Source organism: Rhipicephalus microplus, chromosome 8 (assembly GCF_043290135.1).
Source record: "Rhipicephalus microplus isolate Deutch F79 chromosome 8, USDA_Rmic, whole genome shotgun sequence".
NCBI lineage: Eukaryota > Metazoa > Arthropoda > Arachnida > Ixodida > Ixodidae > Rhipicephalus > Rhipicephalus microplus.
In genome coordinates this window covers 63,670,715-63,682,737 of record NC_134707.1, presented here as the reverse complement: position 1 = coordinate 63,682,737, position 12,023 = coordinate 63,670,715, and the positions used below count along the sequence as shown (strand labels likewise).

The 12,023-nt window shown below is 46.1% G+C and overlaps 1 protein-coding gene across 4 annotated transcripts in view; it reads left to right on the top strand.

Moving 5' to 3' along the window:
- Positions 1 to 7,445: 7,445 nt before the first annotated feature.
- LOC119187299 (venom metalloproteinase antarease TserMP_A-like) overlaps positions 7,446 to 12,023 on the top strand; it is a 121,612-nt gene continuing 117,034 nt past the window's right edge. Inside the window, exon 1 of one of the 4 annotated variants that reach the window (XM_075872014.1) lies at positions 7,446 to 7,745. In XM_075872014.1, coding sequence (XP_075728129.1) covers positions 7,670 to 7,745 — 76 coding nt within the window. In that variant the 5' untranslated portion in view covers positions 7,446 to 7,669. The remainder of the gene's footprint in view (positions 7,746 to 12,023) is intronic. The other 3 variants (XM_075872015.1, XM_075872016.1, XM_075872013.1) reach the window with 3 other exon arrangements.

The window sequence follows — 12,023 nt, the reverse complement described above, 5'->3', positions numbered from 1 at the left end:
ATATATATATATATATATATATATTGTACAAACAACCACATATGTTAATTGTGTTACAGGTGATGATGGGTTATACCTTGCAGGAATAAAGTCGGGCAGGTAGTGGCCGCCGTGCTGTGGGAAAGGTTGTTCCATTCAGCCAATGCACGTGGGAAGAAGGAGGTGGAGAATGTCGTGGTGTGGCTGCGTGGTCATGGCGACTGGCGAGGCATGACCGGTACGGTGAGATTTGCGGGCTGGAGGGTTGATAAAGTCTGGCCGGTCATGTGAGCTGTAATAAATTTGTGAAAGATGGCCAAAGTAGCAATGCGGCGACGAAGTGCAAGCGTTGATAGGGATGATTCTTTTTTAAATATGACACACTGACATGTTACGAATATGAAGAATGAATAAATCGTACCACACGGTTCTGTGAAGCCTCAAGTGAATTTGTTAGATATGCCTGAGGTGGGCTCCAAATGTCAGCGGCGTACTCAAGTTTCGGTCTCATGATGGATTTGTAGGCTAGCAATTTCAAATGTTTAGGAGCATGACCTAAATGCCGTTCTAGAAATCCGAGCGATTTGTTAGCACCCGAGATTATGTTCACGGCATGTTCACCCCACGTTAGATCATGGGACAGTGTTACACCTATAGGTACTTGTAAGAATGTACCGCGTCCAAGGCGACGTCACCGATTGTGTAAGGGAAATTAAAGGGGCTTTGACGACGCGAGAAGGACAATTATTTGCATTTTGTTGGGTTAAGTGTGATGAGCCACTGATCACACCATGCTTGAATAGAGTTAAGGTCATCCTAAAGTGATTGCTGCTCGGATGAGTTAGTAATAGTGCGATAAATGACGCAATTATCAGCGAACATACGAATGTGACATGAAACGTGCAAAGGTAAGTCGTTAATATAGATCAAGAACAATAGAAGGCCCAATAGAGAATTCTGAGAGACACCGGACGTTACTGGAAGAGGGTTATCAATGTGCTCATTAACAAAAACTGATTGCGAGTGGTCCTTTAGAAAGGCTTCAATCCAATTAGGAACACTAGGGTTAATGTTTACGCCAGATATTTTAAAAAGAAGCTGATGTGACACCTTATCAAACGCTTTCGCGAAGTCTAAAAAGATGGAGTCAGTTTGTTGATTACAATCTACGTTTAAGTGTAAATCACGAAGGAAGTTAGTTAGCTGAGTTTCACAGGAGAAACCTTTACGGAAACCGTGTTGTGGACAATGAAAGAAGTCGGTTGAATCTAGAAAGGCCATGATTTGCGAATAAAGGACATGCTCGATGATTTTGTACGGTATGCTTGTTAATGATATTGGACCATAATTCAATGGTAACTGCTTACTACCGGATTTATGAATGGGAACGACCTTTTTAGCTTTCCAGTCATCGGATAAGTGACCTGTTGAAAGGGACTGGGAATACAAAAGACATAGATAAGCAGCAGAATACTCTTGGTATTTAGCAAAAACTTTGAATTGATTTTGTCAAAACGAGCTGATAATGTCATCTTCAGATGTTCTATACGGGATGATATGCCATCAATGGAAAATACAATGTCAGGCATCAGACGTTCACTAGAAATACGCGTAGATCTTTATACGGGTGGAACCATGGCACGATTATTAGTAAATACAATTGCGAAGGCGGTGTTAAATACGTCCACACATTCTGCGTGAGCTAAGACACAATTGGTTTCATTGACCAGTGTTATCGTGTGTTTGTGTTCTGGGTTAATTACGCGCCTAAAATGTTTTGGGTTTCGTGTTAGCATACCAGGAAGGTCGTTATGAAAAAACTTGTACTTAGCGTTCTGTACAGCTTTTAGGTATTCGGTTTCGGCTGAGCAGTACTTATCCCACATTATTGGGTTGTTTTTCTCTTTGGCAGCTCGAAAGTATCTCTTTTTTTTATTTCTAACCACTTTAGTTATTTGTTTCACCGTTGTTTGTTTATCTTAGCGCGGAAGCTACATACAGGTATATGCTTATCAATTAGTTCTAGTACCTTGTTCTTGAGAAGCAGCCAATTTTCGTGCACTGGGCGATTACAAAAGTCCGTCTCAAATACAGGAAAAGAACTGGTTAGCTCATTGTCAATAGCTTTATAATTGGCCTTATCATAAAGTCAAATTGTTTTTTTTGCAAGATTCGTGTACTAGCGGGGCAAAAGTGAAAGTTGCACGAATAATTTTCTGATCTCTTATTTCCCTTAGATGTGTGATAGTGTCATCATGCAGTCTAGGTTGTTAGTTAATATCAAATCTAGGATGTTTGACGAGCCCTGCATGACACGCGTTGGTTTAGTTCTAAACTGCGAGAGGTTAAAGTTGAGGCATACATGAATAAAGTTGCATGCTTCTGGGCTACTACTTGAAGTTGTGTAGTTTTGCCAATCGATGTGAGGATAATTAAAATCCCCGAACAGAGCGATGTCGGTGTTTGGATGCACTTTTGTAAGGCTGCTTAGAACGCTGTTCAGATTGCAGGGGAAGTCGGGGTTACTTACCCCCGTATTCTAGGACTTCCCTTCACTTAACGCTTCACCTTCACTTGAGAAAGCTGATGAGAGCGCCATCTCTAGGTATGGCAAGTCACTGCACATTAGCGATAGTCTGTTGCAATTCTTGAGTAGCGCAGCGTCATTTTCAGCCGAGTGGTGGTGCAGTGGTCAACTCTGTCAAGTGGAGGGTGAAAGTCGAGTCGAGGAGCGTTTGTGAATACGGGGGTTAGGGGCGGTCGATAGCAAACGCCTAAAAGTTCGGTACGCGGTACTGCATGGCAGATAAACCATAACATTTCAATTTCTGTACCAGTGTCAAACGTTGAAGATGATAGCTGCTGATCCTCTGCCACAAGGACCTCTCCCCACGTCCATCTTGGCAATCCTTGCGATAGAGATTAAAGTTAGGCATATCGGCAGAATTTCAGCATCACTGATCTTGCTATGTAGCTATGTTTCCGTTAGTATAAATACATTGCTGATAAAAGATAATACAATGCTTGACACACGTTGACGATTCGGCAAAAAACTACGAATATCAGTAAAGATTACAGAGAATGCAAGGTTAGCCCGAAAAACTTTGCTATCAGAAGTTTTTGTTTTTTTTTACAGCGTGTTGATTGTCACTGGCATTCTTTGACAAATTGCGAGACTTCATCATGAAAATATTTCTTGGAGCCAATGGAGAGGGTCTTGTAAAGCAGAGAAAAGTGAGCAGATTTCGTTTTGGCGAAAGCCACCGAATGCTTACGAGCATTTTTAACAGAGCGGGGGAAGTCTTGTGCAATGCTGTAATTTGTTCCTTTCAATTTGCGCGCATTAGAAAGAACAGCAAGCGTTTCACATCGCGAGCTACTTGAGAGGCGCGGTTCGCAGGACCCGCTCTCCACCGGCACTTGCATTCCCGTTCCCGTAAAGTGCCTCGAAGGCGAGGCAAACGAGTGCTTCGCACCACTTCATGTTAGTGATTTCGCGCGGCTGGAAAGGCGGCCGGATGATCGATACACAGTCTCGGCCAGCACTTGGCCTCCCATGCCTGTTTTTGTGCCCAGACTGCACCATCGGCCCGGCGAATGCAAATCTCTCACGTTTTCACTGTTGACGCTCTTTTACAGTTGCGCGTGACCTAACCATGCGGAAGTTGTTTTAAGTAAAAATTGGGCCCGTATTTGCATGTTAATCTGCAAATTTCGTCAAAGCTCGATATTCTTGCGTGTGGAGAGAGTGAACGAATCAGTTATTTGATGTTCTGCGCAAGAAAATCGGTGAATGGTATTCTGGAGGCACTGCGTTAGAGTGCCTCGAGCGTGCAGCGGAAGCGAACGAGCGCATCAAGTCACGTCACTCGTGAGACATGAGCACCATCTGGCAGTTTTTTTGGAAAACAAAGCGCGCGGCCCTGAGACGGGCGTGCTCGCCCGTCTCAGAGGCGATAATGTGTAGAACGAAAGGCGACGGGTAGGTGCCACCACCGTGTCATCTAACAAAGCGTTGGGAACACTCGCCTTTTCGTGCAAGCGTTGCGTGGTCAGTGCACCGCGATAAACACTACAGTCCTTAAAATTACTTATGTATGTAATTTGTAGAAAAAATACACACATACAGAATACTATGATGTTGTTATGGTGCCTCAGATATGCGCAATAATGGCTTTTAATTGACAATCGCACAAGTACGAACGCTGAATCTTGGGCATCATTGGTGGGTGCTGCGGATGGGGTCGGCTGTCTGAGGTATCGGCTGGTGCCGATTAGAGAACCCATTACTGTTAAGGGTGGACAAACAAACAAATGTACAGACAGACAGACCATATTTTTTTGCGTTGAAGGTCTCCAAGAAAGACCATCGTCTTTCAAACTAATGCGCGCTTGCACAACGCCACGGCTGCGACTGGGTGGACGACGTCACTCACAGCGCAGCCAATGGTGCGCGTGCTTGGGTACGACGTACGTGCTTGCGTGCGACGCAGGGCTCAGCCAATGGAGGCTACTCATGACACCACTGCCCAACGGTTTTAGATGCAAAGCAGCTCTTTGACAAGCCTGTATAACGCTGTGTGTTGGTGTCTCCATGCCAACGCGCTGCACCGCGTTGCCCTCTCTGCTGTGGTCGGAACGATGCCAAGTAGGTCAAGTCGCAGCTGCGCGTTGACGTCATTCCGTCCCTCAACCCCAGCAGCTGCCGGCTCCTCCCAACACACACAGGCGGTGTTGCTCCTCCGCCCACTCTCAAAACACTTCTCTCTCACTTTACCTTCTCCACCACCCGAAGCCCTTGACCACACGTCGAGGGGAAACACTCTTTCAAGTAATATGCGATCAAGCTTACACAATACCCAACACGCCTACCATGTCTTTCCGTTTTAAAGAAACGCTTATTTGACTGAAGGCTACATCGAGTTTCGCTTAAAACCGTTCTTCCAGCACCTGCGCCGCCGCCCGTTTCCGCTGGGTCTACGGCGGGCGCAATGTTGCTGCTTTGCATCCCGTCATGGTTCTCTTCGGGCAGATGCTCATAATTTTTTTCGTTTCTCCTAGCCATATCCTGCACCTTGCCCGGTAAAACTGCTGGACTTTATACAAAGTTTATTCATTCATTCAATAAGTCAATTAGCCATACACAGCTTTCGCTGTAAATCAGGCGTTTGAAATATGGCATGCTAATATACCACCCTCATGCCAAAGACTCAATTAAATCAAAGGCGCAATTAAACTGTCATATCGCAACAAATAAAGCACTTCAGACACAGCTATCAAGCCGAGGCGCCGCCAACAGCCATGCTGCCAACAAGTTGGCCAGTTTTGTGCGGGTGGCGCCGTACAGCTCGAGCAAACACGCCAGCCGTCCCGGCGATGAACGCACCTCCAGTGATCGGAAAAAGAGCGGCCGAACGAGAGCCACCACCACGAACGGCGGCGAACTGTTTGCATAAGAATGAAGAGAGAGCAGACAGTATTGGTGACCATGTTCTCCGGTATTCTGAAGCAAAGCCAAAGTCGCCTTACAAAGGCCAGCCAACCCATGCCAGTGCATTTAAGGCATTTAAGGCAATGGAAAGAATCGAGATGTTGTCGGCCATCCCAATTCGCTCTGTACGAATTGCCGAGCAGCGGTGAGCCCTCTCCCTTATACTATGGGCCCACAACTTATCACCGCGTTGAACCCTCGATGAGCGAGCATCCTGGCGGCGATGGTAATGGCGGCAAATTTCCAGGTGGTCACAAAGCAGAGGCGAGCTGACGCCCAAGCCGTCATTCGCGCTGCATTTCGTGCCCGTAATATGCAGCACAATCGATCCCATTTTCGGCAGTCGATAAGCCATTTGAGCGCAGGTACGGCAGAACAAAGAATGATCACTTGCGAAACAACACAACCTTCAATTCTGCTTGAGCCTGATTAAAACCGTTGATCTGATAGGTGTATACTGTTTTCTCGGCCACCATTCTCAGCCGCAGGTGATGCTGCTCCGTCACCACACCAAAGAAATACAGCCTAGCTCCAAAACTGAGGGGTGCTTCGAAACGTAAAAGTGGCACCAGGCATTCATCTCCGCACACGTGTATATCTAAGGCACCACAAAGGCGTAGTTGTGACATCGTCTAAGTATTGTCGAGCGCGACACAAGCGCCAACACGCCACCACGAATCTAAATGAAAAGACTGACCCGGGAGCAAGGATGACAGTTCATTCGACAGCGGGTTGCCCACGGAGTGTGTTTGTGCATGTGGCCTGCATACGGCCGCATGGTTGATTCCATTGCAGACTAAGTCGTTTTTGATACGGAGTGCATCCCTCTTAAATTGTTCCTAAACGATCAGTCTTTACGTCGCGAGCCGTCGTTGGGAAAGTTGTGCGTGGCCTACCCAGTTTATCTGTGTCAACGCAACCTTTATTCTAGTTTCTCTTTATGATATGTTTTTGTGTATTTTAACGATACCTATTCCACGACAGAAATGACGACATTGATACCTTGGTGAAACCGGCATACAACACTTCCGGTAAAAGCGGTCATTGAGGAACGAACGCAAAAGAGCACTTCTAACAGACTCGGAGCAGGTGCGCAGAATTTCAAAATACACATAATGCTAGAGCAACGTCTCGGAAGGCAGCGTCCCACTTGCTTTCGCTACTTGCCTGACCCGCGCGTAGCGAGCTGCCTCTCGGTTGTACCACCCGACTACTTAGTGAATGTACGACCCACTCCACCCCATTCATCAAACCAAGCCCGGTGACTGCAGAATCGCAAGGTCTGAATATCTCACCTAGCTGTCCAATGCAAGCCGCGCTTAATATTGTTAAATAGTTAATGCTGCCAGAGGTCATTACCTCCAAAGGCCCCCACTGATTCCCGTTGCTTGCTTTTGAGGCCGACATATTGACTGCACAAAAAAGTCAAGAACAGAAGAAGGCATTAAGACACGGGCGAAAATGTTGAACAGTAAGCACTAAATAGGCCAGTTTCAAGTTCTCCTGTTGCTTTTAAAAGATTTCGATTCACAATGGAGTCGCTCAGATGTCACAGTAAGACTATACTTGGAATTGTAGCTAGATCATGTCAGTACAAGCCGTACATGACTCAGCATATGGACCAATGTTTCCAGAAATGTTTCTTTTGTCTCTGCATTACTGGTAAATGTTATGTATGCCCGCTTTTGCCCTTTAGAAGACACTGTACCTGAGACGGCACTTTAACTTGAATAAATTCAGACTGAAAAAAAGTTTTATCAAAAAGCTACGAACTACTCGAAAGGAATGCACAAATCTATGTTTTTCTAGACACTGGCACACCGCGAGCAACGCCTTCTGGCTAGTGCACGCCCCCGGCACAAATGTCACCAGCTGTAATCACGTGTACATCTCCAGGAATAGGAGCGTGTAAAAAATGAAAGAGGTGACTTTTTTTTTCATTTAGAACCACACGGGGATCAAAAGCTCAAGTTTTCAGAAGAGAACAAAATGCACGTGGTACCACTAGTTGTTGTCATTTCTAAAACACAATGACCGTTACTGTTTTAACCTTATATAGTGGCTAGGACGCTTGTAGGTCTTAGTGAGAGCTGTACTTCTTCTATGATTATGTATGTCGGGGGCAGGAGCAGCAAATTAGCGTTTCAATTTACCCGTATATAACGAATTAGGCAGTCACAAGACAAAAGAAAGTGCAGTATGGGGATCCCTAGAAAAGAACTAGCTGTCACCGGTGCCGTTTTGTTCGCTCTGCTCTGGACAACACCTCATGCAGGTAAGATCTTCGATCATTTGCGAAAGCTGATCATCACTAAACATCACTAAACATCACCCTGAACATCACTTGATGCCCTAACTCACGTGATAATTGCATAGCAAAGCCGATTCTTCATTCCTGGCGCTCCATATTATGTCGTTACATTTGAAAGTTCATCATCATCATCATCAGCCTGACTACGTCCGCTGCAGCACGACGGCCTCTCGCATGTTCTGCCAGTCAACTCGGTCCTGTGCTTGCTGCTGCCATTTTATACCCGCAAACTTCTTAATCACATCTGCTCACCTAACTTTACGTCTCCTTCTAATCCGCCAAATTATGCATTCACATGTTGTGCGCCTAAACATCACTTGATGCCCAAATTGCACGTGATAATTGCACAGCAAGGCCGATTCTTCATTCCTGGCGCTTCAAGATATGTCTTTACATTTGAAAGTTCATCATCATCATCATCATCATCATCATCATCATCGGCCTGACTATGTCTTCTGCATAACAAAGGCCTCTAGCATTATACCCCAGTCAACTTGGTCTTGTGCTTGCTGCTGCCATTTTATACCTGGAAACTTCTTAATTCCATCTGCCCACCTAACTTTCTGTCTCCCCCTAACCCGCTTGCCTTTCCTTGGAATCAAGTCAGTTACACTTAACAACCAGCGGTTATCCTGCCTAGCACTACATGCCCGACCCATTATAATTTCCTCTTCTTGATTTCAACTATGATATTTTCAACCCTGGTTTCTCCCCTGATCCACTCTGCCCTCTTCTTTTCTTTTAAGGTTACACCTACCATTTTCTTTTCCGTCGCTCGCTGCGCGGTCCACAATATAGGCTGAACCCTCTCTTTAAGTCTCCAGGTTTCTGCTCCGTAGCTAAGTACCGGCAAGGTGCAGCTGTTATATACCTTCCTCTTGAAGGATAGTGGCAATCTACCAGTTACGTCTTGAGAGTGCTTGCCAAATGTGCCACCCCATTCATATTATTCTAGTTACTCCCATCTTGTGGTTCGGCTCCTCGGTTATTACCTGTTCTAAGCGTACGTAGTCTTTTACAACTTCAAGTGTACTATTACCTATCTCGAGGAGCGGTTCTCTTTCGAGATACTTGTACATTACTTTCGTTTTCTGCTGAATAATTTTAAGACCTACCTTTTTACTCTCCTTGTCTAGCTCTGTAATCATGAGTTGCGATTCATCCCCTGAGTTACTCAGCAATGCAATGTCATCGGCAAAGCACGGGTTACTAAGGTACTCTCCATTAATAATGGATGCAATGAAAATTAATGGATGGCAAATACTAAATTGCCAGCAGTCGCTGATGTCTAATGTTTCATTAACAGACGAGCCAGACCATACAGCGTCAGCTACGTTTGCAAAACAACCGCATCGCCTAACATGTGGCTTTATGGAGCTTTCAAGCCCTGCCTGATTATACTTTGCTCGTGGTTTAAAAGCAATTGCGTACGTTGAAGAGAGCGAAAAACTTCGCCTTCAACAGTTTAACGCGATAGCGATATCCTGTTCCTTGTGCGTACTCCAAAAACTTCAGGCACGAATTTTTCTCGAACTTGCTTTGCGCCCCCTACGTGGCCTTGGTATAGTAAACGCAGTAACGTTTGCGCCTGTTGTTGTGGGTGACTGGCGTTATACTATGAAGTCATTCTTTTTAAATTCATTAGATTTAAAAGTATTATGTGATCCACTATCTAAATAATCGTTTCTTGGCCAAACTCCCAGAGGGGGTGTGAACCACTCGTTTAGGCCATCATCATCATCATCTGCATCCTGATCGTCATCATGATAATCGCCTGCTCTTACGCCCGATGACATTGTACGCTTGTACGACGCACTTACACTATAACATTTCATGCTGTATTGCGAAACATGTATGCAGAACGCGTGTGTTTGCAAAGAACGAAAGTCACTTTCACTGCATTTCCAAGCCGATGAAGTTATTTTCGCTGTAATCACAAGCAGACGCGTTCCTGTGCTCTCGAAGCACGCAGTGCTTCGAGAGCACAGGAACCAGAATATACCGACTCTCGAGCGTGAATGAAACAGTCAACCTCCTTAGAAGTGCACTTAAAGTGCTTCCGACTCATTACAACGCTGACTAGTGCTTAGTGCTTCGACGCAACCATTCGGCTTGACAGTCTCCCCGATAACCTAGCGACTGGCTGGTGGAACTTTGCCAGTACGACCGCCACTTTCGCGAACGAGCCAGTCGCTGTATTCAGACTTGTTCGTGGACATGAAACGCAACGGCCAGACATCACCGGTGCCATGCGACATTGGAACTCTTTAAAAGCGCCTGTTAGGCCGCGTTCACACTGAGCATTCCGGCCGCCGAAAGTGCTCCGAATTCGGTTCGGCGGCGGCGAGTTCCGCCGAAAGGGCCTTCTCCGCGCCGATCGCTCTCGGACCAATTTTTGCGGCGTCTGCCGCCGAATCGGTCACCGCGGACCAATAGGAGCGCTAGTCAAGGAATTTTGAAAAATGGCGACCAAGCCCTACTCACTTGTTATGCCGCAGTGCACGTAACTGAATGTTGAAACCAACGGGAGTTTAACATACTCTGTGCCTACTTCGCCTCCGTATTTCGTGAAAGAGGTGACCGAGCTTGCTGTTGGCGTGTCCGAGCTTCTTGCGGTCTTGCAGAGCAAAACAAACCCACCAACGCTGCTGGCGTCGGTGGTTTTTCTGCTCTTCGTGCGTTACAAGACAGCCACTTGCCAGCAAAGTAAGCAGTACTGTCTTTTCTTGCTTCTTGCGTACGAGAATCGTCGAAGTATACACCACCGGCTAGCGTAGTAGCGTTTGCAAGCCGCGACAACAACCGGGTGACAGCGCATCCATCCCGCGTTCGCCCCGTAGTATATGGCATATTCGGCGGCGCGGGGCTCATCCAGTGCGAACGACGCTCCGTTTCGGCGGCAGGGGAATTTCGGTCGCTGTAGAAAGCGGATGTTTCAGTGTGAACTAGGCATTATCGTGGTCAACTCCATCATTCACCGGTTTATCAAAAACACAAAATGCGAGCTTTGTATCGTACCCGCCACGTTGTGAAGATCACAAGTTCGACAAAAGCGGAATGCTGTGAAGGTATCTTCCGCGTCTTATGGGCACTAGTCAGGGACTTTACACTGGCACTCAGGCACGTGTAGAGATTGGTGTACAGGATTACATACGTCGGATTTACCACACTTGACGGGAACTACCTGAGGTATTGCAGCCTGGATGTGAGTACACCTGGTCGGTGCGTAAGTATCCTAGAACGTCACGTTCCTCACTGCACCTGACTCTCAGTCCAGGATCCCCTCACTGGCTTGTGTATGTTTCAGCCAGTATCAAACCACAGTAAAATACTTGCTCAGAGCTCGAAACTCATGAAGACCTGAAATTATGAGCTGCCCGTGAAATACAAAGTGTAGCATCATGCCACTGCCACTGATCAACTTGTCACAACCCGTCCGAAGAGGCCCGCTCAAATATAATTTCAAGTCGCCGGATATTGGGCGAAACACACGCTTTAGCTCGGCTTTGTTCGTCTTTCCTTAGCAGCCAGCATTCTCCTCGCAATTCCCACTAAAATGACGACTGCCTGCATTGTGGGCACCACCGAGCTTCGAATGCCGTTACTATTTCGGGTAATAATGACTTTCCGGCATACAAGTCTTCGGCACTCATCTCGCGGGATCCGAAATATACAAGGATACACTACCACGAGTTTTATTGCTTTCTTTTTATTCATTTGGGTATCACTCACAAAAACTGTTAGCACTCTCGGCGCAGACCAAACAGCACCATGTCGGAAAGCTTCCCGATCGTTTCAGATAGTTCTGTTAAGATTACGAGCGGGACGTGAATAGTTAGGTCCAGTCAAGAAATTACGCAAGCACCAGCGGTAATGCTGAAATGTTCTATGACTGATGGTAAAAGAGGGGGCGTTTCGACGATGAACTCATTACTTGACGGCCGGCGACTGTCCACGCCGCCAGAAGGGTAAAGAGTGAGTTCCACATCAAATTTATTCAGCAAAATAACAAGTTCAGCATTTTCCCTTGTCTCTACAGCTCTCCTCGCAGTCGTAACGCGTGACGATATGTTTGATGCCCTTGTACTGCCAAATTCATGTCAAACTGAGTGAAATATAGAAAACAATAACGACTACGTTAGTTTTGTTTTATTTTCGCATGTATACTTTACAGCTTCAAGTATATATAGCAAACCTTTCATAGGTTCATGAACGAGATTGTGAGCGGGTTAATTTAAGTTT